At 44.3% G+C, this 27,401-nt stretch overlaps 1 protein-coding gene across 1 annotated transcript in view; it reads right to left on the reverse strand.

Moving 5' to 3' along the window:
* Positions 1 to 6,879: 6,879 nt before the first annotated feature.
* Positions 6,880 to 27,401, reverse strand: part of LOC137458185 (spermatogenesis-associated protein 16-like) — a 40,033-nt gene continuing 19,511 nt past the window's right edge. Inside the window, exons 6-10 of the mRNA XM_068169870.1 lie at positions 24,341 to 24,487; positions 23,742 to 23,854; positions 14,941 to 15,105; positions 10,185 to 10,265; positions 6,880 to 7,736 (exon numbers count right to left, since the gene is read on the reverse strand). Coding sequence (XP_068025971.1) covers positions 7,614 to 7,736; positions 10,185 to 10,265; positions 14,941 to 15,105; positions 23,742 to 23,854; positions 24,341 to 24,487 — 629 coding nt within the window. The 3' untranslated portion in view covers positions 6,880 to 7,613. The remainder of the gene's footprint in view (positions 7,737 to 10,184; positions 10,266 to 14,940; positions 15,106 to 23,741; positions 23,855 to 24,340; positions 24,488 to 27,401) is intronic.

The raw sequence follows: 27,401 nt of genomic DNA on the forward strand, positions 1-27,401 counted from the left end.
AACACAGAGAGCTGATGACAGCAACGGCTGGGGGTGCCCTGAGAACCCTAAGGAAGGGCTGGAGGGGGGAGGGCATTCACTGGAATTCCAATACCTGACAATACCTCTGGACATACTGAGAATCACAGAATTGTCAGGGTTGGAAGGGACCTCAAGGATCATCCAGCTCCAAGCCCCCTGCCATGGGCAGGGACACCTCACACCAGAGCAGGTTGCTCACAGCAATATCCAGCCTGGCCTTCAAAGCCTCCAGGGATGAGACTTCCACCACCTCCCTGAGCAACCTGTTCCAGAGTCTCTCCACCCTCATGGGGAAGAATTTCTTCCTAACATCCAATCTGAATCTCCCCACTTCTAGTTTTGCTCCATTCTCCCCCAGTCCTATCCCTACCCAACACCCTAAAAAGTCCCTCCCCAGTTTTCTTGTAGCGTCCTTCAGATATTGGAAGGCCACAAGAAGGATTCCTTGGAGCTTTCTCTTCTCCAGACTGAACAACCCCAACTCTCTCAGTCTGTCCATTAGCAGAGCAGCTCCAGCCCTATGCTTATCCTCATGGCCCTTCTCTGAACACCTTCCAGCACTTCCAGATCCTTCTTGTAATAGATGTCCAGAACTGGACACAGAGCTCCAGGTGGGGAGTGGGAGAATCACCTCCCTGGCCCTGCTGGCCACATTTCTCTTGTTACAGCCCAGGATACAATTGGCTCTCTGGGCTGCAAGTGCACACTGGTGGCTCCTGTTGAGCTTGTGGATGAACACTTCCCTGAAGGATAATCCAGAATTAGAAACACAGGATGGGGATGGAAGAGACTCCTGATCCAAAGAAGAGATATTCCAAATGTGTCCAGAGATGCAACCTAACTGATTAGCAAACGTTGACTGCCTGAAGTCAAGGCACCTCTGTGGGAAAAACACTCAGGCTGTGCATCCATCCAGGCTGTCGCCATCCCGTAATAAGGAACAAACACACAGGGTGGGCAGCACCAGGAGGAAAGGGAAAGTATTGGAGATGTGGCAGTAAAGGCAGGAAAAGATTACCCCTCAGCTGGTCAGGAATCTGTGTCCCTGGGGCAGTGCTCCCAAATACAACTGTGACTGATCAGTGAGAGGCTCAAAGTTGGGTCCAAGGAGATGTGAAATCACAGTATCACAGTATCACAGTATCACTTAGGTTGGAAAGGACCTCGAGGATCATCGAGTCCAACCTGACACCGCAGACCCCATGACTAGACCATGGCACCAAGTGCCACGTCCAATCTCCCCTTGAACGCCTCCAGGGTCGATGACTCAACCACCTCCCTGGGCAACCCATTCCAATGCCGAATGACTCGCTCAGTGAAGAACTTCCTCCTCACCTCGAGTCTGAACCTCCCCTGGCGCAGCTTGAGACTGTGTCCCCTTGTTCTGGTGCTGGTTGCCTGGGAGAAGAGGCCAACTCCCTCCTGGCTACAACCACCCCTCAGGTAGTTGTAGAGGGCAATGAGGTCACCCCTGAGCCTCCTCTTCTCCAGGCTAAACAATCCCAGCTCCCTCAGCCTCTCCTCATAGGGCTTGTGTTCAAGGCCTCTCACCAGCCTTGTTGCCCTTCTCTGGACACGCTCAAGTGTCTCAATGTCCTTCTTAAACTGAGGAGCCCAGAACTGGACACAGTACTCAAGGTGCAGCCTAACCAGAGCAGAGTACAGGGGCACTATGACCTCCCTGCTCCTGCTGGCCACACTATTCCTAATGCAGGCCAGAATGCTATTGGCCCTCCTGGCCACCTGAGCACACTGCTGGCTCATATTCAGGTGGCTGTCGATCAGCACACCCAGGTCCCTCTCTGTCTGGGAGCTCTCCAGCCACTCCGACCCCAGCCTATAGCTCTGCATGGGATTGCCGTAGCCAAAGTGCAGCACTCGGCACTTGGACTTGTTGAATGCCATCCCATTGGACTCTGCCCATCTGACCAGTCGGTTGAGGTCCCTCTGCAGAGCCTTTCTACCCTCTAACTGACTAACATCTGCCCCTAACTTGGTGTCATCTGCAAACTTGCTGATGACTGACTCTACCCCTTCATCCAGATCATCGATGAATATGTTGAAGAGGACAGGGCCCAGCACTGATCCCTGGGGGACACCACTAGTGACTGGCTGCCAGCTGGATGTGGCACCGCTCACTACCACTCTCTGGGCCCGGCCCTCCAGCCAGTTCCTAACCCAGCACAGAGTGTAATGGTCCAATTCACGGGCTGACAGCTTGGCCAGCAGTTTGCTGTGGGGGACGGTGTCAAAGACCTTGCTGAAGTCCAGGTAGACCACATCCACAGGCCTCTCCACATCCACCAGACGGGTCACCTGATCATAGAAAGAGATCAGATTGGAGAGGCAGGATCTGCCCTTCCTGAATCCATGTTGGCTGGACCTGAGCCCTTGGCCATCCTTCAGGTGCGCAGTTATTGCCGCCAGGATAATCTGCTCCATCACTTTCCCTGGCACTGAGGTCAGGCTGACCGGCCTGGAGTTTCCAGGTTCCTCCATCTGACCCTTCTTGTGGATGGGGACCACGTTGGCCAGTTTCCAGTCATCTGGGACCTCACCTGTGAGCCAGGACTGGAGGAAAATGATGGAGAGTGGCCTAGCTAGCACATCCGCCAGCTCTCTCAGCACCCTAGGATGGATCTCATCCGGTCCCATGGACTTGTGAATATCCAAGTGGCTCAGCAGGTCCCAAACCAATTCCTCATGGATTTCCGGGGCATTACACTGCTCCCCGACCCCATCGCCCAGCTCCGGAGGCCACTCGTCCTGAACTCCTGCCTTGCTGTTAAACATTGAGGCAAAGAAGGTGTTCAGGACCTCAGCCTTCTCCTCGTCTTCAGTCACCGTGTTCCCCTCCAGGTCCACTAGGGAGTTCAGTTCTTCCTGCCCTTCTTCTTATTGTTAATATATTAATAAAAATGCTTTTTATTGTCTTTGACTGAGGTGGCCAGCTTCAGTTCCAGCTGGGCCTTTGCCTCCCTAATTTTATTCCTACATAATCTAACAGCTTCCTTGAACATACCTCGAGAAGCCTTCCCCTCCTTCCAAAGGTGATACAGCCTCTTCTTCCCCCTTAAATCCTCCAGGAGCTGCTTGCTCATCCAGGCCGGTCGCCTTCCCTGCCGCCTTGCCTTCCGGCACGTGGGAACCGCCAGTTCCTGTGCCTTCAAGAGCTGCTGTTTGAAGTAGGTCCAACCCTCCTGAACCCCTTGGGGGAATGTAATTTTTATAGGACAGTAATCAAAGTGATCACAATTTATTAGTTAGGAAGAAGGAAATATGGGGAGCCATGATCAGACCAGAAAGAAAGAACACATACCTTAAGGACTGATACCTATTGGGTCAGGATGGTATTGGATATGTGGTAAAAATGCTTATAAGGCATTACCCTTAGGCGGCTAAGGAAGATGTGCAATAGGACTGGCCTATCCTCATATCTTTATAGTAAATCAGCCACAGGAATTACTCAGGAGCTTTGCAAGAAGAACCAAGAGGGGAGCAAATCCACTACCAACCAGGCATAGCAAGTGTCATAGTTTTGCTAGGAGGTTTCTACCTTGGCTTGGGGTTAGTGAACTTGAAAAAGCGATGGTAAATTTTTCTGCTACAGCTGAAATTATGATGAATGCAAGCACAGATGCAACAAAAGCTCAACAGCTTGAAGTCAATAGCCTCTCAAAAGTATCTACTGAAAATAGGTTGGTTTTGGATTTCTTACATGATGTATGTGTAGTCATAAATGTAAGCTGTTGTAGTTATGTTAATCTGTAGTTCTGTTAAGCGATTGTAGATCACAATCAAATATTACATCCAGTTTCTTTGGATGATACTTCTTGTGGATTTAAAGAAACATGGGATAAGTTAACTTCTTGCTTATCGAATATGAGTTGCTTTAAACAATTGTTTGTAATACCTGCTGGAATAATTGTAATACTGATCTGTGTAATTCATTGTAATTGTTGCTTTAAAATGGTAAGACCTTTAGGTAAAATTGTTTATGCCAGTAAGTTACAAGCAGATGGTTATGATCTGAAGGTGATCAAAATAGAGGAACTTAATTATGATCCAATTAAGAAGGTTCTGAAATATCTGGAAATTTTAACACAAATCAATGGTGACAAAAAGAAAATGGGGGATTGTGATGAATATACTGGTGATTTGTGTTAAAATTATAAGACTTAGAGTGCACTGGCATTAAGGGTCAGGATCTTGTGAGGCCTGTTTAGAGGGTAAAGAGAAAGAAACCTATCTTGCAGACTTGCAAGGATGCTGTCTGGTTAATAGGAGACATCACGGCTGAGAAGGAGCTGTCTTAAAGATAAACATTCAGAACTAGGAATTTGTTTTCTTCAGATAAGAAGCCTGCACAGTTGGGCATGCGTGAAAGTGGATGCTCTGACCCTTACCACACTGAATGTAGGGAGAAGGGATTTGACCACATATTCTAAGACTCATTATCATATGCCTGCCTTCTATTTAGCATAAGTTTGCTTATGTAGATGATGGAACTATATAGGATGAAGAAAACTATTGTAAGGTTTCTTTCTGGGTGAAGTTTTGTACCCTCACATGCCCAACCGGTTGCTTTGCTTGCTTTTATTGCTTTTATTGCCTTTTCACGATCTTTTAGTGCCAATAAATCTGTTACCAAAAACTTTTACCTGGAGTCATCTATAACAACAGATGAATCATTTCTGTGACCAAAAACCCCTAACAAAATAAATCTTTGCTGGAGAGAAACAATCCCCCATCAGTCATTTGGAAACTAGTCTTTAAAAGAGAAATGACCTAGAAGTGGTACTCCTGGGGAGTGGGCTCAGATACGTCCTTGTGTGGGGGTCTAAAATAGACACAGCCACCAAGAGCCAGACTGGTTTTAATGTGCCCTTAACAAGTAAGAGGATGAGGAGTGAAGTACAACTTCTAGTAATGTTCCCTAAATAAGGGAGCCCGTGGTGTATGTCATCACCAAGAAAAAGGCTGGCTGAGGGGCCAGACATTTATTAGTCAGAAATTCCTTCCAAAGGCAGGTGGTGGGATAATTTCTGTAAAGCTTGTGGTTTAGAAACTGCTGCATGGAGGAAGCATCAGAAATCCCAATCCTCCTCCCATCTCTTCCATGTTTAGCCAGCCAAATTATTCAGGGATTAAAGCTGACTCTCAGAGAGACCTGAATGCAGGACTGAGTCTGCTCCATGGGCCTGGGAATCTATGCATTCCAGAAGGGTATGTTTGTAAAACAGCAACACCCCTTCCCGTGGCAGAGGCTCCTTTCATGTTTGCTTTGTGTTCTGCAGCTGGTTTCATCTCCTGACACCTGCTTTAGTCTGTGGCTTTCTGGAGGCTAAAGGACACTGTAGCCAGGTGCTGGCCTAGATGTTTCCAACACCTTCCAGATTGCTTTGGGCTCTGGCCTCTCTCTCTTTCAGTGATGTATTGATCTGCAGCATAAGGCAGGTTTCCTGCCCTCCCTGTTATCTGCAAAGTGAAATGTCACATCTTGTCTCAGATCTGGGGCTCTCGCCAAGCTCCACAACAAGAAGAGTTCATCTTCCTCGGTGGGCTTGGATCAGCTTGTTCATGTTACACAGCCAAGAGGTTTTCAATGGCAGTGCTGCTTTTCTGTTCACAGATTCATAGAATGGTTTGGATTGGAAGGGACCTTGAAGATTATCTAGTTCCATCCCCCCTGCCATGGGCATGGACACCTTCCACTAGAGCAGGTTGCTCAAGACCCTGTTCAACCTGGCCTTGAATGCTTCCAAGGAGGGGGCAGGTGATGTTCCTAAACATCACCTCTTCCCAGTGCACTTCATTCTTTTTTCATCATTCTAGGTAAAAAATACTTTGGTGTGCATTCAATGTTGCAGAATTGTAAGCCAGCTTGCATCAAATTCAGTGTATTTGCTTAAGAGCTTGATGATTTACCAAGCTGTGTGTTGACTGTGACTTGATGATCCGTGGGGAGCAGTCTGTCTGATTGAGTGTGTGTCTGCTCATCAAAGATGGATGATTGCCACTATGTGTCATAAAACTTCACCTGACAAAACCAACTCCCTAGCAAAATAATGCTGTCTCCAAAGGGCAATAATTCTTTGCTTTCCTGTCCCATATGTTTCAGGAGCTCAGAGCAGCTCAGATATTCTGGGAAAGATTTCTTTATACTTCTTCTGTTAACAATGAACAAAGGACCATCAAAGCTTTTGCCAGCTCTCTCTTAGTTGTCAAAAGTCTTTTGTGAGAGCCTAGGAAAATGGTCTCTAACTGCATAAAATCTGTAGGATTTAGACTCCTATCTATGATCACTAATGGGAATTAAGGGGCTAAATACCTTTGGGGTCTTGGATTTTTTGAATGAAATCTTAGGTCTGGGGGATGAATTTTTCCTTTCCCTTTTTGTTTTAAAGTCACCCTTGAGTGAGGAAAGGGAATGAACTAAATGCTGGTTTTATGGGGTGAAGTTATCTTCCTGCAAAGTAAACCCAGTGCAAAAAGGAAATGGCAGTCTTGGAAGAGACCATGGGTATCAGCTGGGGATGCCTGCCTCTGCTGAGGTGATCTCTGTTGAAAAGTTGGTGCTGCTTTGCTCATTGATGAAGGGTCTCAGGGGATCTGAGCACCTGTGCTTCCTGGAAGACCAAAGCAGTGTAAGATGTGCCTAGATGACAGGCTGCTGCTGTGGGAGTGGAAGATGAGTTGTTCATCCTTAACAGGTGGGTTTCCTGATGTGCTTTGTGGTGTGCTTCCTGGTGCTCTTCCTGGTGTGCTTTGTGGTGGGCTTCCAGATCTGCCCAGGAGAAGACAGGTGCAAATCCTTTCCTCCCTGCAGTGTTTGTGCATCTTTAGAAAAAAACAACCCATGACTAGCTAGTAGAGGGAAAAAATCATAGGGAGCAGATGAGAGTGGAGGACTTCAAAATCTTAACCATGGAGCAGCAGTTGGGCTCCTTTCTCCTTTCTCTCTCTTTTGTCATAGCATCATGTTTCTCAGACTTGTCGTTACCACAGCCATAAGGTGCAGGATGCCACTTTGTACCTCTAGGTTGCACCAGTAGCCGAAGTGTAAGGCATTAAGCTGGACAGAAGGCACTATGAGGCTGAATTCCTCCTTACAGAGGATGGATGGATCCCTGTTCTTGGGCAATAATCAAGCCAAGGGGATTTTGTAGAGTTTGGATGCAGAATATTCTCAGAGCAGAAAATAAAGACCCTTCCTGCCAGGGTGTTCCTAGTTAAAGAAACAAGACAAATAAACCTGACCAAAACATTTATTCCAACCAGTTCAAACTAATGACAAGCAAAGTAACTTCCTAAATATATCCTAAGGGGGGGAGGGGAGGGGAACCTAAAGTGGGAAGGGGTTTGTTCTTAACCTATCTCCCTAATACCTATGGTGGAAATCCTCTTAATAACTCTATACTAACTTCCTAACTATATCCTATGGGGAGGGGGGGGAACCTAAAGTGGGAAGGGGTTTCTTCTTAACCTATCTACCTAATACCTATGGTGGGAATCCTCTTAATAACTCTCTAATAACTTCCTAACTATATCCTATGGGGGGGCAGGGGAACCTAAAGTGGGAAGGGGGTTTTTCATAACATTTCCAGGTCTCTGAGTTTGTGTAAACTTTGAATCTTCTTTCTTCTTTCTGTCCTGGCTTTGTTCTTGATGTAATTTTCTTCCACTTCATGTAAGTAGCCTTCAAGGACTCCAATCTGCAGTTAGAAAGAAGTGGTGTCAGAAGCTCGTCCCTTCTCTCTAGTGAAGCTTCAAACATTTTGGCAATTAATTTCTTTCCAAACTAACTGTGACTAAAAATAAGCTGTCCTGGGTGGACAATTGCATTTCTATCTGGCTGCTCTTGTTTCCTTCACTCTCAGTTTGCCTGAATCAGGGCCACTAATACTATTTTCCTTTTGCACCTGCACTTTTCTGACTTCATTACACCTTAGATGTTACACATGAGACTTCCACCCCTGTTCCAGCAAATTCCTGTTCCTTTCCCATCCTTTGCTTTCCTTTTTCACAATGGCTCCAGGCATTCATGAAGCACGTATCTGCATCACAGCCCCAGAAAGAGAACAAATTAGGAACCAGTGGTTCTAGCACAAGTGACATGTGGTAATCCACACCACATCAGTTTTGAATCATCAGATTTCATCCTCTTTAGTACTGTGTTAGAGCTCTTGAACCCAGTGTGACATTCTTAATTACAGCTGATTAAAAACCACCAAACCCCACAATGCAAAGCAACAAGAAATCCAACAGAGAAACCCCAAAATTCCCTGAGTGTTTTCCTGTCTTCTCTATTTAAAAAGCCTTTGTTCCTAAGAACATGCTGACTGTGCTGAAATTAAATGTTGGGGAAAAAAAGTAAAGTACAACAGAAATATTGGATGATGGTTTTCATTCCTTTGTTCTAATACAATAATCATAAGACTACAATTCTATTGTGAAACAAATGGGAGTGCTGTTGGGAACAGGATGCCTCAGCTCAAACGGTTGTCTGAAAGGCAAAACTATGTTCAGAATGCCAACAAATTTTGAAGCCCCAAATTGTGCAACAGAAGAGTGTAGATTTCAATGCATTTCAGTAACTTTTAGTCCCAACTATTTAATTCTGCAGAGATTCTGTCCATTTTTAAATGCTGTTAGTCTTGATATCTATCAAGACTACACTGAAAGTATCTAGAGAAATTAATCCATGCAAATGCACCATAAGAAAATACTTTGTTCTACTGAATTTACAATGAAATATCAGCCACTGTTGAAACTGGGGGGAGCTTTTTGCATTCATCTGGTTATCAATGTTTGCTCTATCTGGCAGGAAATATTTAGGTAATTGTATAAATATCTATCATTCATATCATATGTAGTGTTTGTGTTGCAAAAGATTCTCATACGATCTGTAGGCAGGTGTGAGAGATTTAGAGACTGTCCTGGGCAATGTAAAAGAGGTGTGAATATTTATCCTGCCCTTCCCTCATGAGCATTTGAAAGAGCTGAAATGCTCTTTTGTCTATAATTTTGTGCACTTAGGTTTTGGTTACTTTCTGTCCATCCTGTACTTGGCAAACTTGATTAAGAGCCACTGATCTCACAGCTAGCTGAGGCAATACACCTGCTCAGACTTTCTCTCAGAGGAGATGCCTTCTGGAAGTTTACTTCAAATAACTTGGACACATGGACTCTGAAAGCACCTTGACCCTCAACCTCTGTGACTTCTTTCAGACATACCCATCCTAGTTACACTGACTTAGTGCAGCTGGGATTTGGGTTTTCAGTATCTCTCTGTCAAACCGAAATCCCAAAGAGGGACAATTTCAAGTCCCACCAGTGCAAGAACTCAAGCCCTTTCTATTCTCCAGCCTCCCACTGCAGCCACAACTCAGAGTGAGTGTGTGTCATTCTGGATCTGATGGAGCCATAAGACACAGGGTAAGGCCAATGCCTTGGACCATTAGTACCATTATCCCTTCCTGGGGATGCGTTGCTGCCCCTTTCCTCTCCAGTAGCTGAATGTCGGTGGTGTGAGTGCCCAGAGCTGTGATTCATTCTGGTTTGGAAGACTTTGTCCAAACCTAACACTGCTATTGCATCCCAGCCTGCCCCACTCTTCATTAGGTCGAGCCAGATTCACCAGCAGAGAGAACCAAAACAAGATGCCCTATGCTTCACAAATCCTTTAAGAAGTCAATTGCCCAGCTGCTGTGCAGAGACTCCAGAAAGGCATTTGCATGTCTTTTACCTCTCTCATCACCAAAGCCTCATCTGAGCTCTACTAAGAGACTTCACTTGTTGGATTGAATTTTATTCCCTAACAACTCCCCCTCTCCCTGCAATTAGCACACTACCCCCTATGATAAAGATGGAAGAGAAATATGATTATCAACCACAAATTCAGCCTTTGAGGTTGGGGATATTTTTTGTGTTAGATAACCACAGGAGACTATTAATATGAACAAAGATCAACCCCAGATGCTAAAGCAAATAGTAAGTATCTATCTGTGGCTAGTGCCTGAGCTCTAGCAGAGTTGGAGGCACACAGTCAGCTTTCAAATGGCACCTGCTTTCTTTTCTACCTTTTGAACAGATAGGACTCAGGGGGACATTTACTCCCCAAGGAACAATATACTCTTCTACCCTTTGCTGCAAGTTGTTACCTTCTGAATTTCCTTCCACACACGTTGGGTATCAGTGTTTCCTCTGAGGGTGTCCGTGGCCTCTGCCATCAGCAACTCCAGCTGCGGTACCAAGATAAAAGTGATCACTGTGGAATTCACACCCAAATAACTTCTCTAAATACACAGATTAAAACCTCATTAAAAAATCATTTGTACGCTGATGATTTTATTACTCATCTGTTACACAATGAGCACTGCCACCTCATCTTTGCTTCAGCCATGACTCTGTGTTATTGTGGATAGAAAATACTTAACAATGGGGGGAAGAAATCCTCTGGAAATTCTGTATTGAAGCCTATATGTTTTTAATGCAGTAAATGTTTATACTTTGGAAAGGAAGGCTTGGCTTGTAAAGAACAAAGGGTCCATATTTCATTCTTTAGCTGTCTGGGATATTCTGTGTTGTACAGGAATGCTTTTCAGTATTTTCTCCCAAGGCTAATGTATCATAATTTAAAGCAGCATGTAAAACCTCACAAGAGGACAACACTAAACCTGAGATGCTTTGGCTGTAGCTGGAAGTATCTAGCTCATTTTGCCTGCTTTTGCTATCCCTTTCCTTTGGCAAACCATCCCTTTTCCCCATAATGCAGCAAAGCAGAGCATAAAAACAAGGCTGCCTGTTTCTAGTGTATACTGCAAAAAGAAGCTGTAGGAAAATCCTTGCTAATCAGTCCTCAGTGTTAGAAGGAAGGCTAAAATTCAGGTCATCTGTACCATTTCCTCACTCCAGTACCCTTCCAGGTCAGTCATAGCATTGCCTCACCCTGCACCCTTCCCAAACACTTGAAAATGTTTCAGTTGCTCTTAATTCACTATCAGAAAGCCAAGGGTCAGGTCCAGCATATCCTCCTGCAAGCAGCCATCAGTCTCAGTGTTTTAAGAAGTAACTAGGAGAAACTTGTCTTTAATGCCTGTAGCTGTGCTCTAGAAGGTCTATTCCAAAACATTCAGCTGGTTAAAGGGAACCCAGATGATAGTTTTGGAATCTCTTCCCGAATTTGTTACTCATTACAAGTAATTGGACAGTATAAGCAAAAGCATTCATAGAGAAATTGTCTCTTCTTGCTGTCCCTAGATGGGCAGCAGTCTAAGATGAGTCCCTAAAGTGACAAATGCACTCATCTGTGCAAGATCCAAAACCACTGCCTTGAGCTTCACGGAGCAGATCTGTATTTCCTTGAGTTTACCTTTGCATTTAGGTTTTTGAAGCTCAAATTCTATGTGTCCCAGCACTAGATAAAGGATGCAGGAGTCTTCTTTGGAATCTCTAAATCAATCTGCTGTGGTTGGTGCCAGCCTGCTTTCTGTGCTTGTGCAGCCAGTAAACTGAATCTTATTGGCTGGATGTTAGGAAGAAATTCTTCATAGAAAGAGTGATTTGCCATTGGAATGGGCTGCCCAGGGAGGTGGTGGAGTCACCAGCACTGGAGGTGTTTAGGAAGAGACTGGATGGGGTGCTTGTTGCCATGGTTTAGTTGATTAGATAGCGTTGGATGATAGGTTGGACTTGATGGTCTCAAAGATCTATTCCAACCTGGTCTGCTCTATTCTATTCTATTCTATTCTATTCTATTCTATTCTATTCTATTCTATTCCTAATTGATAAAAACCTTTTTTTTTTCAAAGTCATGAATCAGTATTCATAAAAAACCAAACCTGCAGATTTCTGCCTCTGACTTTAGTGCAAAAGGAGTCAAGACAGATTTGTCAGAAATTTTCCATCACAACACTTTTCTGACAGATAATCTCCATCTATGAATCCAGAACAGACACAGCCCAGAGATTAAGGGTATTAAGGGCAGAACAGGCAAAGCACAGATTCTGTGTCAAACCAGGCAGAGGAGGAACTGGTCAGGGGAAGGAGAGGATTTCTCCATTGCTTTCCTTGGAGTGATTCTGTCTGAAGATCTGGTGGCACAACACCCACCGCAGCAGGGAGCAGGACATGAATATGTCACCCACAAAGGGGCTGCTCCCACAGCCCATTCAGGCTGGAGGTTTCACAGCTTTGGCCAAGGAGCTAAAGAAAAAAAAGACCTTTCCATTTGAAGTTTCACTGATATGGATACCTGCCAGTGAAAAGTGCCCAACCTGTGCTCTGGGTTTAATTTTATCACCCACATTTTTTCAGCAGCTCTGTTGGCAGCCAAAACGTGAACGCTACAAGAGCGGGCAGCTGGCAAAGCACAGTAATTCTCTCAAAGCTGACCTTTGTTGGAAAATCCCCTCCAAGGAGAAACACTGCCTTGAAAAAAAAAAAGATCTTGTCCTCATTTGATTTGAAATTGAGAAAGATTTCTGCTTTCTTAACAAGCTTTCCTCTGGATTTACCATGTACGAATATGTTGGCATCGAAAGCGTAAACCTGGGAAAGATTTTTCTGCAGGGTTTTCCCCCCACTTAAATCCAATTGTTCAAGCTAACTGAAATCTTTACTTTCCCAGGCTTTGTGAATAAATACTGATTTTAAAAGGCCTCAGTTTTCTGTGCCATAGATTAGGACTCTATCTAGTCAGAGAAAGACATTTACACCAGCAGAGTTTATAACTGCAATGCCTTTGGGATCCTTGCTGTATCAGTGAGGATTGCACCACTCTACATTCAGTGTGTTTTAAACTTTATACAACTTATGCTGTAGGTGATAATAAACATTTGGCTTCTTTAGCATTTTCTAGCTCACACAATTTAAGTGCCTTGCTTGGTCATAAAGTCTTAGCTCTATTTTAGTCAGAATCACCTCAGAGGAATTACTTTACATTTTTATTAGCACAAGTGAGATGAGAATTTGGCCACCTCCGTTTGCTTCATGGAAGGATTTATCTATCTCTTAGAAATGCTGCTCATGGAGTAAGCATGGGTGTTGTGATTCTGACCTTATGGAGATGGTGGGGCTGCCTCTGTGGCATCCTTTGAGATACAGTGAATCCCATCAGTGTAGCCCAGTGCTGCAAATGTTTCATCCTGCCTAGACCCCACTTAAATGAGGAGAGTAACAGGTAGGCTGAACAAGTGAGAATCTTTCACTTGCTCCCTGGATGGTTTGGGTGTGTAGATCCAACAAGCAGCAATGTTTTGTGCTTGCTGCAGTTGGAATGTGGTAGGGACAGAGTCCCTGCTGGCGTTAAGAGCAGCCTGTGCCGTGCAGGCTGGTGCCACTGGGAAAGGTAAAGCCCCTTAATCACTCCCTGGTGAAGTCCCTCTGCAAGTTCTTGGTTGCAGTCATGTGCCTTAACCCTCTGATTCCTGAAGTTCCTAACATATTCCAGCTACCAAAGAACCTGAGCCTCCATTGCACACAGAGACTATAGAGGTGTTTCAGAAGAGGATGACAGGACTAAGACAAAGAAATGCATGCTGAATTAATACATTTTGATGCTCTGGGTGGGGTAAGTGGTGGAGATTGTTTGCATTTATTCTTTTAAAAGCCATTTTCTATCTTGGGCTCAGTAAACAATACCTATGTGTTTTGTTGAAAGATTTACAATCTGTCACTCAAACCTCCCAGCACAGACCCTTGTTCTGCCCAGTCCTACCCTTAAGAGACTGAAGACCTTTGTCTTGGGTGGCCTAGAGCCTCCAAAAACTCTTTCCAGGGAGGTCAGGCTTATGATTACTACATGACAAGATACAGGCAGCGGTGTCATAGCCTTGTGCCTTATGTGTGATGTACCGAAAATATTGCACCCTGGAGAAAAACCTACCACTGAAATATGGACCAGTAACTCCAGACCCTTTAGCCAGCCTTGAAATGTAGACCTGCTGAAGTTTAATACTAGAAAATGTGCATCAAAAGGAGAATGTCTTTTAATAACACAGTTTCTCTGCAGTGTCGTTTCCCCTTATCTCGAGCCCAGACTTCAAAGTCTGGCAACCACCTCCTGCAGTTGCAGGCCGCTGCTCGCCTTCCCTAAAGCAAGCTGCTGTGAAGCTTTAGTTCTGCAGAGCTTAGGAGCTTTGCAGGACTGCAAACAAATGTCAAGGGACCAGCTTGAGGAAAACCAAGAGTCTTCGGTGAGCTGAAGTTGGATCACACCAATTGGACTGCATTTAAATGCAGGGACTGCCGAGGGACTTTTTTTTCTGTCTGGAATGCTTCCAATTTGCATGTACGTGAGCTTCCTCCCTCCCTCCCCCAGCTGAAAACCCAGCAGCCTGGTGGAAGAAGAGCCATACAGGACTTTCTGATTGCAGCTGATTGATATACTGGCAAGCTATTAATGACTTTAGTCTTGCAACAGCCCTGCTAGCATCATTGCCTTTGTTTTACAAAGGGAAAACAAAGGCATAGCAGGTAGATGGGTTTATTCAGAGACAGGGAGTATGTTGTAGACAGAGCCAGGAAAGAAAATCTCTCCTCTCCTTCCCCTCCTCTCCTCAGCTTTGTCTAGATTTGGCCTGTTTGCTGCAGGTGGCTTCTGATGTTAGCTATCCTAAAGTAGCATGATCTGAATAATTGCAATCATTCTTACAGACTGACTTGGGGACGTTTGGGGGGAAAGAAGAGGTTTTAAAAATGTGCCTACAGATGATTCATGCTGGTTCTATACAAATCACCCTTGCAGGTGATTAGCACCTCCTCTGACAAGGCACTGCAGCAGGATTTTAAAACTACTTCAGGTCTGCACATTGGAAAAATGACTTCCAGAGCAAACTGCAGCAGTGTTCTGCCCCATCCCTTCCCTGGCTCCCTGCCTCCGAAAGCCAAAACCAGTGTGAAGAAATCAATACTTACCAGTTGGGTATCCTCCTGACTGAGGTCCTGCAGGTAGGGGATGGTGGCTACCTCAGCCATCACTTGCTCAAGCAGCTGGGCCTGTTCCTCGAGGTGCTGCATGCGGCCAAAGAGGCTGGCCTGCTGCAGCTTCTCTACTGCTCGTGAGCATGGGCAGCGCTTGTCCTGTTTGGTCACAAACGCAAGTCAGTTAGAAGAGAGTCATGGAAAACACAATCATCCCTGGAGTCCCTAATGCCTTGAGGCTTATCATCATACATCTATTTGTGCTGGTAATACTACACACAATATGGCATTCAGCACCTTTAAGATAAAGCTGCTGACAATTTTTAGAGGGGGAAAACAAAAATACTTTCTCGCCACAATCTCTCTAGTGGCACCAGAAAAATAAATACATAGTCATAATAGATGTGAAGGGGAGACAGGAGAGAACAAACATGAATGCAATTGTTTCATTTGGAGATGACTTTTCCATAATCCCCTCTGTTCAATATTACCTGACTTTTATGGATTGCTTTGAAAGTTTCAGCCAAGAGGCTGAGGAGACAGTGCAGTGTGTCAGCTCATGGTTTGTTTGCAGACTAGGCAAATCCATAGTTTTCCAATACATAACCTCAGGGGACTAAAATCTGCAGAGGTGGTCTCTGATCCTCCAGGCAGCTAGGCACATGGAATCAACCAGGTCAGAAAAGGCCTCAGAGATCATCAAGTCCAACCTATTACCTAATACCTAACGCCTCATGACAGCTAAACCATGGCTTGAAGTGCCACATCCAATCCTATTTGAACACCTCCAGGGATGGTGACTCCACCACCTCCATGGGCAGCACATTCCAATGGCCAATTACTCTTTCTGTCAAGAACTTTCTCCTCACCTCGAGCTTAAACTTCCCCTGGCACAGCTTGAGACTGTGTCCTCTTATTCTGGTGCTGGTTGCCTGGGAGAAGAGACCAACCCCCTCCTGGCTACAACCTCCCTTCAGGTAGTTGTAGAGAGCAAGAAGGTCTCCCCTGAGCCTCCTCTTCTCCAGGCTAAACAACCCCAGCTCCCTCAGCCTCTCCTCACAGGGCTTGTGTTCAAGGCCTCTTCCCAGCCTCGTTGCCCTTCTCTGGACACCTTCAAGTGTCTCAGTGTCCTTCTTAAATTGAGGAGGCCAGAACTGGACACAGGACTCAAGGTGTGGCCTAACCCGTGCTGAGTACAGGGGCAGATTGACTTCCCTGCTCCTGCTGGCCACACTATTTCTGATGCAGGCCAGGATGCCACTGGCACTTGATTGTGCAGAAATTTGTACTAGGCAAGGATCAAGTGTTACCAAAATGACTATCAACATAGCTCTTGTATCAAGTCTAAGGATTCAATAACAATGCTGTTCCTCTTATATCTCTATATATATAATAGAAGAAAACTAAACTCTAGAGAAACTACAAATACTCATGGTACAGTTAATGAATATAATATCTATTAGAATTGTAAAATAGTGTGAAAGGAAAGACCATGCACTAGAGACTGATGGCAGAAATGAAGCTAGAATCTGGGAGTTCCAGACATGAAAATAACCAGAAAAGAAAGAGCTGAACTGGTGTTTCCATCAGCTAAAGGAGAGAATCAGGCACTGCACAGGAAAAAGACCTCTGGTCAGCAGTTCTCTGGAGTATTGCTGATAGCTCCAGTCAGCTGTGTTTGGAGAGGTTAATTTAAACCCAAGCACCATGGAGCAGAGAAGCCAGCACGGTAGGAGATACCTCTTTGGAGAGAAGCGTTGTTTGATTTGTCTATTAATGAAAATGCCAAGAGCATATTATTCCTCTCAATAAACATAATGCAGGGCTCAAGTCCAAAGAGAGCAAGCAACTGAAAAGGGAAAAAGAGATAAAAGACAATGATAACAGAAGGGCCATTGTGTACAAATAGGTACGAATAAGAGTAGGCTGGCAATTAAGCTTCTGACAATTCAGGCTGAAGGTCTACAGTGTGTTTCACCAAACTGAGAGCAGGCAGAAAGCCCAACTAGTTCTTAGATGGATTTTACTCCATTTATGACTAGGATATTGGGTGACACAAAGGTGGATAATAACATGTTACTTGACTTGAGGAGCCAGGAGAGGCCTGCCAAGCCTCCCTTCTCATGAATTACTGTTGAGCCACCTCTAAGAAGGGAGACTGGGACAACCTTCTTACAAACTAGTTTTATCACTTGAAGAGTCCTTTTCTGAGGAACTGACTTAGTATTAGTAGGAGACATCAGCAAGAAAAAAGGATTTCTGTGATCTCTGACACGTGAAATTGTATGTGTGACACAGTCTAGTTAGCATGGCACTAAAGCAAGGAACAAAATGGAGCCCCATCTCCACCTGATCATCAGTGTTTGAAAGCCAGAGAGCTGTGTCCCCAGGCAGAGCTGTGTGCATTAAAAGAAGAAGCAATCAGTTACTGAAAGAGAAAGAGAGCTCTGATCAACATGAAATAGGCTCACAACATTTTAGATGCAGCAAAAGGTTTTTCTTCGCTATTCTTGAAATCAGCCCCAAACCTTTCAGCGCAAGCACTAAGAAATGAGTATATTGAGTTATCAGCTAAGAAAGCAGGGAAAAATCCTCTCTCATCACCCTGTGTCTGTTGGGGGCTTCTCCAACCATTAAGAAAGTAAAGGCCAAAAGAAAACAATTGTTTCTCTGCTTGACTGTCCAGAAAAATATGAGGGCATGCTATGTAGCTATGGGAAGCAAATTGGGCATCTGTGCCAACGTGCACTCTGTGGACAGAGCAATGCTAGTTAAGTTTATAGTAGGGTGGAAGTCAATAAATCAATAACCCACAGCAGACTTTTTTGGAAGGGATTAGAGGAGGCTGAACATTGTCGGAGGTGGCGTTTCAGTGACAATGGAAAATGCAGAAAGAGAAAGTAAAGAACTGCTGCTGGCAGGAGAAAAAATTCTGCAGGGAGCTGAACCACATGGTGAGAATTACATGAACTGCAGCAGAATTCAAGAGGCTACTAAGCTGCAGTAAACAAACCAAACCATAATAAAGGGGCCAAGCAATCACATGAAGATGAAACAAACTCATGTAGGCAGAGTGAAGGTTAAGTAAAGAGCAAATTTAAATGGAGACTTCATTGTCAATGAGTTGGTATCAAAGGAATCAACAAATTCAGGATATGGAGGCATAGCTGCATCCTGGTTAGATATGTAGTAACATATTAACCATAGAATCATAGAATGGTTTGGGCTGGAAGAGACCCTAAAGATCACCTAGTTCCAACCCTATGCCATGAGCACAGATACCTCCTACTAGACTAGGTTGCTCAAGGCCCCTTCAACCTGGCTTTGACCCAGCTTGGAGCCTCCACAACTGCTCCAGACAACCTGTTCCAGTGCCTCGCCACTCTGCGCAGCTTTGCACCAGTCCAGGCAGATGATGTCAATTGCTCTTCCCTTATCTGTCAACACTGCTACTCCACCATAGAAGACCACCAAATTTGTCAGTCATCATTTGCCCATGGTGGAGCCACATTGGTTAACACAAATCACTTCCTCATTTTTCATATGACTAGCAGAGTATCCAGGAGGATTTGCTCCATGACCTGGCCAGGCACAGAGGTGAGACTGACTGGCCTGTGGCTCCCTGCCTGTTCTTTTCTTTTAACCTTTTTGAAAATGGGGGTTATGTTTTTTCCTTTTTCAGTCCCTGGGTACTTCACTGACTTTTCAAATATGATGGAAAGTGGCTTAGCAACTTCATCTGCCAGTTCCCTCAGGAACTGCATAGAGATCTTGTCAGGTCTTACACACCTTCAGATTCTTAGGGTGGTCCCAAACCTGATCTTCACTTACAGTGGGTGGTTTTGAATTTCCTCACTTCCTGCTTTTACCTTTTGTAACTGTGGTTAGAGCCTTTTTTGGTGAAAACTACAGCAAGAGTTGTTGAGTACCTCAGCATTCTCCTTACCCCAGGGGAACAGGTCCCCTGTTTCCTTCTGGAGTGGGCTCACATCTTCCCTAGTCTTTCTTTTATCATCGACATGCTTTTCTTGTTGCCATTGATGTTCATACCCAGATTTAAATCAAGCTGGGCTTTAGCTTTCTTGACCTGATCTCTGTCTACTTGTCTACTCTGGCTCTTCTGATTGCCTCTTAAGACAATAAATGATTACATTGTGATACTGTCACTTTCTGGACAGGCTTCACTCCTGTGGTCTGGTATTGCAAAGAGAATTTTTGTTAAAAAGTGAGTAATTGGGTGTTCTCTTGAGGCCTAGATACATACTGGGGAGTCTCACCTGAAGTGGAGGTCCTCCTAAGAAAGAGCTTTCACCAGAAAACTATTTGCTACATGAATTCTCTTTAAACTAAAAAATAAAGGGAATGCTTATCCTCAGGCATCTTTGAAGACCTTCCTTCTAGGAGAGAAATAAGGTCCTGATGTCCAAGGTTCAGCCCTGTGACCTTGTCCCTCCTCTGACCTTGGGATGAAAAAGCAGCTACAAAAAGCAGGTCAGCCTGTTGTGGATGAAGCTCACCTGCTACTGCTAAATACCTAGCACTAACAATCAGAGCAAAGATAGGATGGGCTTTCACTGCAAAAAGGAGCTGGAGAGCATGTGAGAGGAGTGAATCATGTGTCCTTTCCTCAAGAATTTTGGGGTGATACCCCCATTTTTTGCTTTTCTCTGTACTCAAGAAAGCAGTTATCCCTTATGCCACTCCTATTTATAAATGAAGTTTAACTGATGAGTACTTCTTATAGTTTAAACTTTACCCAGAGTAAAGATTTAGATTTCCTCCCCTTCCCCCTTTCTCCTGGTAGGGTAAAAGCAGGAGAAAGGTGAAGTAAAAATCACAAAAGAAATGGTCTGGAATTGGCTTGGAAGTAAAAAGGGAAGTTTAAACAAAATATATTTAGCATTTGAGTGAGAGGGAAAGTTACAAGGGTGTAAGGAAAAGGGTAGATACAAAAATAAATCAACCCAGGCTCAGCTGGCACTGGATTCCCTGGATGCAAATGGATTGTTTGGATGCAGTCCTTAGAAGTGGTCTGGAAGCAACATGGGGATAGCCCTCACCACAGGGTGGCTGCAGGAAGGCAGCAAAGATAGCCTGTCCAGCAGGCAACGTGCAGGAAAAGCAGGGGGAAGTAAGGCAATGGCCCCCTTTAAATAGGCTTGCTGGACACGAAGGAGGAGTGGAATAGACCTTTGACTCAGGGGACCCCTCCTCCTGGGAGGGGGAAAACTAAATCTCTCTCTCTCTCTGCCCACCTGGCTCAGGTTCTTCTGTCTGCCTGGGGGCTGGGATTTTTGTCAACCCCCTCCAGGGATGGGTGTAACCTGGCACAGTACTAAAGAAAAAGTTAAGCCAAGTGGCTGGTCAGCCTGAATTCAAAGCAGAGTCTGCCATACCCAATGTGTGTGGTAAGTTTAACTCTCAGCTTTAAGAGCACCACTTTGCATGTCTGGAATGCCCCCCAGTAGTTCTGCTTTTCTGTTGTCGAGGCTTTACGACTATGTTTTAGCTCTAAGTCTGAATGAAGTTCTGCCTTGCAAGCAGCACTGTGATGTACTGCAATAACAAGCAGAAAAAAATCCATCATAATGTTTCTTTAATGCCCTTGGTGTCCTTCAGAAAGCCTGTATGCTGAAATCTCTGTGCAGTAAACACTTTCCCTCTACTTAAAAAACAGACAGCAAACCATTGAGGTCTGTAAATGTGCACATCATGCTGTGAATCATATGGTGGGGCTTGTTCACCTTTACCATCTGAGCAGTCTAATACAGCCTTCTGGCCACTGTTTCTCCTGTTATGTAGCATCATGTGCCCTTGATATGGGACTGCAGCAGGAGAACAGCAAGCTTGGTGTGTACAAAGCAGTAGAAATGACCCCAGGGAAATGTCTTGATAGAATAATCACTTATTAGTGTGGGTAAGCCTCACTGGAATATGAGCAGCTGAAGGTTTGCCTGAGATTATATAGATGTATAATATTTATGTATATAGATAAGGCAAATAATCTTTGTGTCATGTATATCTGTATTTCTGGTTAGTGTTTCTGGGTAGATGAGGTCTATGGCATTTCCCCACCCGCAGCAGATGATACTCTGCAGGGACCAGACTGTGACATTCTCCCTCAAATGCTTCCTGTGTCCCAATACACAAGTGTCCCCTTGATTTAAATGGGACTGGCTGTTCTTCACAAAGAAGGGGGTGGGGGGCAACAGAAAATGCTTTTTTAAGCTGCTTTTTTAATCTTTCACTTCACATCTTACCAAGGGGTGGGGGGCAACAGAAAATGCTTTTTTCATCTGCCTTTTTAATCTCTAGCTTCACATCTTACCCACAGTGGTATAAATCATATTATTAACACTAGGCTGTGTAGCTGCAAACCTGAGGTGGCAGAATTGACTACTACCAAGAGTTGCTATGGCTTAACAAACTCTGCTTTAGCACTGAGATTTTTTGGTGTTGGTTTGTAAAGGAATAAAAATCTGCTTAGGAGAAGCACTTTTGATTGTGTGTTTGCATCTGCAAATGAAGAAAAGGGCAGAAAGGAATGTTTGTCCTGTTAAATCCCAAACATAGTCTATTATCATCTTCAAGCTGTAAAGCTAGAGTTTGTGTCTGAGGTTTGTCTCAGCAGAAGTTTTTCATTCAGTGTGTGTCTGAGGGCAATATGGTGGAATATTTCTAGCCTGAGGAAAATTTGGGAATACTTTCAAGGAGGCACAAGTGGCCAAATCTCTGCTAGGTCCATAAAGAGCTTTTAATCACCAGTAGCAGTGCAGTTCTGGCTCTGTGCCTATCTGTATTATCAGGTAGAATTGGCTTTGTCATTTGCTCTTTGGGTCAGAGGTTCTGTCTTGCCCAGATCATTCGATGCTATGAAAACTGTCAGGAAAGTGAAAATGTTTCCCCACATAATGGATGTGGAATTAGCAGCTGTTTGATCTAACCCAGTGATCATTTCTTCTGTCTTGAGGCTTTCCTCCTCTTCATTAAAGCTCCCATACTGACCCTCTGGTGACTGCTTTTACATCTACAGGACTGTGGTTAAGACCTGTTTACCCATTCTTGCTGCTGCCGGAGGTGGCACTGGGGTAAACCTTGCCTGAAGCATGAGTCGAGTTTGCTGCTGTCTTCAGGGTGCTGGGATTTCACCCTGTATCTTTGAGAGCTCTCTTCTGTTTCAGCAAGAATATTTAAATGTATGAGGTGAGGTCTAGAGCTGGTAGCAAATATGACTGTGTAGGAGCAGGGCAAATTCATACAACTAGTGGGGACTGGCTTGAGTGGTCCTAGCACACTACTCTGCTCTCATCTCTTCTATGGTGAGTTTGTTTGCTCTTCTCTCTTTGGGGATGACAGATACACTATGTATCAGATTGAATCCTGTGGTCCTATCCCTCTATATCCATTTACACAACAGGGTAGTTATGGGGAATCCAAAAGATACCTGATCTCAAAGCTTTTTCTCTTCTTGATCCTCTCTGTTACAGCCAAAGAGAGTAAGGTCCAAAATTTTTGTTGTTTGTTTTTGTTTTGTTTTTTCCAGAAATGAGTTTTGCCAGAGCTTTTAGAAAGACCAGGGTTTTATTCTGTACCCAACCCATGGTCAGGTCATACTTCTAGCTTCTTAAATGTTCAAAGTGCACACAGCAATACCAGATACTTCACCTTCCCAAAGATGCCACTGCTATTAGCCTGAACATCAAGAACGGGCTTTTGGTCATCCAAAGCCAACAGCACATGTTTTAAGGAAAGAACTGGAAAGAAGGAGCTGCATGTTCCCTCGGGGTTGTCTGCCCTCAGCCAGCTTCACCTGCCTCACTTTGATGCAGATGCTTGAGGAGAGTCCACTGTAGTGACACTCCAAGCACCTTTACCTCCCACTAAGGATGTGAGTACAAGCACTTCCTGTTGTTTCAGCAGCTGCTCTCTGAGAGGAAAGGAGACAGAGCTTCCCCAAATATCTAGCTAATGTTTCTCCCTTGCTAGGGGTTGCTAAGTAGCAGTTTTTGTCAACCTCCTGTCTGCTATCAAAGCCTAAGAATATAAATCCTGTGATTTGCTAAGACACCTCTGAGGAGGAAATGGCTGATTCCTTCAACACACAGAAAACCAAAGAACTGTTATTGCTAGGGAAAAAATGTTAGCATTAGCATTCACAATCTGGGGAGGAGAGGCTTCTTCCACTTATTTTCAGGAGACTAATTCAAGAATTGCATTATAACAGTCTAGTCTACATGCAAATTTGAGCTTTGACCTTTTGTGCTAATCAAAAGCCACGGTGCTAAAAAGCTGTGTACATTATTGCAGAAAGTATGGAGCAGAATTAACTAATATACCTTAAGTATGGTATGGAAGTATGGAAGTATGGAAGGTTATTTCACATACTTCACTACACAGGGATCAGAATCTAAATAATTAGAAATGCTTCAAACAGCAATTATTAACTCTTGAAGGAGATTCTGGTGGTGTGTGTAGTGTACTTCAGGTATTGTATCTAGTGAGTAGCTTTGGTGGTTACGTGAAGTAGGGATTTAATATCAGAGGCCATAAAGACTTGAGAACATTGCTTGCAAAGTGATCTCAAACACACTGGGTACACGGTTAAATAATTAGAGCTACTTTAAAAAGTATCTAAAATCCATTGGATCTCTACCTAATGAATTCACTGAGCACTTCTGGACAGAGAAGGAACACGTGCAGAATGAATTACCCACCCAAAAGTACACATCGCTCACACATGCACTGGCTTCTGCCACCGCACACACTGCACCCCCGAAACTGAGGTTTATACTCACAATTAACTTGGTGCTTCTTATGAAATCCATTGATGACATGACCTTTTGCCCAATGATTTTCCAGTATCTCTCTGCTTCTTTGCCCTTGAGAGTATTGAAAAGTGCTTTCTGGTCTAGGAAATGAAATCACAGAATCACATCATTAACTAGGTTGGAAAAGACCTTTGAAATCATCAAGTCCAATCTATTACCTAACACCATCTACTCAGCTAAGCCATGGCATCAAGTGTCCCATCCAGTCTTTTTTAAAACCACTTCCAGGGATGGTGACTCCACCACCTCCCTGGGCAGCTCATAATGTCAGGCATTAGTGCCAGCTATTATTTCCTACACTTGAAAGAGCTTTTCAGAAAGTTTCTTCAGGATGGCAAGAATCACAAGCCCATAAACTGTGTTCATTCAGATATGTTTGCCATGATGGATCTAGCAAGGTGATGGGTAAACTGGAGGGGGAGAGAGGATGGTGGGGAGAGCTGTCTGGACAGTCAAGGCTGCTGGCACAGAGACATGGGACACAAGGACCCCCCTAGCCCCCTCATTTAGCAAGGCTCATGGAGGACACCTCTGAGCTATGCCAGCTCTTAAGCAAGTTGGAGTACCTGAGAGCAGGGACAGTCTTCTACGTGTCCACTTTTCCACCCATCTGCCAATGCCTTTGCTTTTGAAACCCAGTGTCAGCAAGTGCAGCCCAGGAGGTTCAGATGGCCACTTAGATGACTGTGGCAAGATGTGAAATGCCTCAGGATCTGGAAGAGGGAAATGACAATAATTTCCACTGTTCTATTTCTTTTCAGTTGTAAGAGAAGTTACTTAATTTGAAGGGAAAAAGGAACTCTAAGGAGGAGTGAGATGTAATCCAGAAAGCTTGCCACAACAAAGATGCCTAAACCAACCCATCCAGCTAGAACTGGGGTTTGAAATTCCAGACTTTGCAACCTTTTAGATCAATGCCTTAAATTTCACAGATCCATAAGAAAAAATGAGTTTCTTCTCTTTATGAATTTTTCAATGCTGATCATCCAAAGCATTAAAACCACTTCAGTAATACAACATTCTGGTCTTTTAACTGCTGGTTCATTGTCCCCTGAATTTGTGAAGTTTGACTTCCTACAGATTTGTGCTTTTACCATCACCACCACAGCCCCCTAGGCTTCCTGGGTGTCTTTTCTGACCCACTCAGCTGGCATCTGACAGCCTGTGTTGTGCCTTGTCCAGAGTCTGTGACTGCTGTTGCCAAAAACCCTGTGGATCAGCTGAGTTGGACCACCCTGACCTCAGTGAGGACAGATGCTCAGAACAATTGTCTACTTCACCTTTGCTTAGGGAACCAGACCAGTCCTTTCCTCCCTCCCACACACAAAAAATAAACCTAGATTGAATGTCAGTGTCACTTCTCACAAAGGAGTGCTCTGTTTTCAGTGTGCTCTGCTTTTAAGATGCCAGGCTGTGTGATCCCAGTGACAAATAGAGAACCCTGCTCAGAGCTCTCTGGACTTACCCCTATATAAATCAAAGAGAGTGGACCTGATATTTCCCTTGCAGCATATTCTGCCTCTGATGGATTCTCAATTTTGCAACAAACTGCATTGTACACTTGGATTTAAATGTGTATCTGCTCCTTTTCCTCGGCAATAAGGGAAACTGAAATGGATTCAGTCCTTACACTCTAGCAGAGCTTGGGCTAGAATTGGGCAGACGATTGTTACAGAACAGGAAGGTTATTTCAAACCACATGGTTGTGAGATGCCTGGTGTCTCACAGCCACTGCTAAAATGGGGCTTATCTTACATTTTTCATTTCACCTCCGTGAGATGCAGACCTGCAGGTTGAAAGTTCAGCGGTACCCCACCAACCATGTGCTAAACTCCTGACGTGGGATTGCTTTGTCAGGGGCAGTGTGATTTGAAGGTCATATCTGAATAGATCAGTAACCCCTACTGCTTTGGTTGACTTCACCTAACACTGACAACAGTTATCTCAGCATCAAGTCTAAGAAAAAGAGCCACATCTGCTCTGAGAGTTTCCAGGACAGAAAGGAGGTCATCTGGAAGCAGTCCCAACTGCATAAGGCTCTCCACAGCACTGTACTCTCAACCCCCTGATAGACAGAGTGTTTTTTCTTGGCTTTCTATCCCATTTCATTCCTAGAAAATTCAGTGATCCCTCAACCTGCTCTATTTAGTCTGTTTTATAATTGAGTAATGGAATATAGGACTGGGTTGTTTTATCTCTCACTCCTTCTCCCCCTTCTTCCTTTCCCTTATTGGGAGGAGTAAGAAAGTGACTGGCGATGCTTTCAGAGTCATTCAGTAATTTATGAAGACCAACTGGGTTTCAGTGCACACCATGCCCCTTTTGCTGCTTATGTGCTCCTGAAAGTCTCACCCTTGTTGTAAATTCAGAGTTGTATGTGAAATATGGATTTATCTTTCTAAAATTCAGGTTTGGGGAGCTTTATTTTATGCTCCTTTTAATGCCAATACTTTTGTCCCAGGAAATTCTCCACAGTCACCTAAGCAAGTAAATGGGAGAGTGGGATTTTACAACCTCTGTGTCAAACAAGCCCCCATTTTCCCTCTTCAAACAACCCCAAAGCTACTGCCAGAAACTAAATACATGGGTGATCTGCAACTTGAAAATCATGACAGTTTCCTACAGCAAAATGAACCAAACAAGTTCACTTGTGTTAAGTGTTTGTTTATAATGCTTGCTTCCCTAATGCCTATTTGTGGTTTTCAAACAGTTTTTCTTCTCCTTCCCAAGGATGCAATGTGTGTACTTTTGGAAGTCTTATGGATCTGTAGAACGAGCTCAGTAGAGGGGCAACAACTAAGCCACCATCTCTGACCTGAGTATGTAACTCTTGGCAAGAAGTGGGTGGCACCTCAACCCTTTAGACCACCCTGCTGGCAGGGTGAGATGCACATCTAGTTTATGTGATGAAGACAGAGGCTTGCCAGACTTTGACCTGAGAAATGCATTTTTCCCTTTATGTTTCTCAATCACCAACTCAAAGCCAGGTGTTTCCAGGGTCAACTATGTTCCAAGTTAACGGTAGTAAGCAATGCCTTTTATCCCCCTGCCTCTCCTTTGCCAAAATACCATTTCCATTTCTCTTTAAACATGGCTGTAGTCACCAGAATTTCAGTGTCTGCTCCAGGAGATGCTGTTTGAGTTCATGCTACCAGATGACAACAGGCTCTGCAACACCCTTGTTTGCTCTGGATCCCAGGATCCTACTTGTCTTTAATGGGCTAAAGGGAACCTGGCTATCTATTTCCATCCTTGCAGCTGAGATGCTCTCAAAGCTGGTGGTCAGTCCCTTATGTTTGTAGAAAAGAGGATAGTTTTGTGAAGTAAGGCTGTGATGCAGGGATGACCATTGGTAACTGACGGAAGTCTACAGAGATTGGCATCAACTTGGATCTCACTGTCACCACAATACGATGCCAATCTACCTTTGAACAAAAGATTAGTTGCAACAATGAAATCCCACAATGGGAACATGAGGCTCCCTGGATCAAAAATCATCTTTATAGTGTGAAGTCTGTACTTCTCCTAAGGACTGAATTGATTACCTAAACCATGTACGCTTAGAGAGCAAATCCCAGAAGTTAACTACCCGTCCTCCAGAAGTTTAGAAATGCCTGGATTTCAAGC

The sequence above is a fragment of the Melanerpes formicivorus genome, unplaced genomic scaffold (genome assembly GCF_026170545.1).
Source record: "Melanerpes formicivorus ecotype bairdi unplaced genomic scaffold, bMelFor1.0.p_v2 SCAF_231, whole genome shotgun sequence".
NCBI lineage: Eukaryota > Metazoa > Chordata > Aves > Piciformes > Picidae > Melanerpes > Melanerpes formicivorus.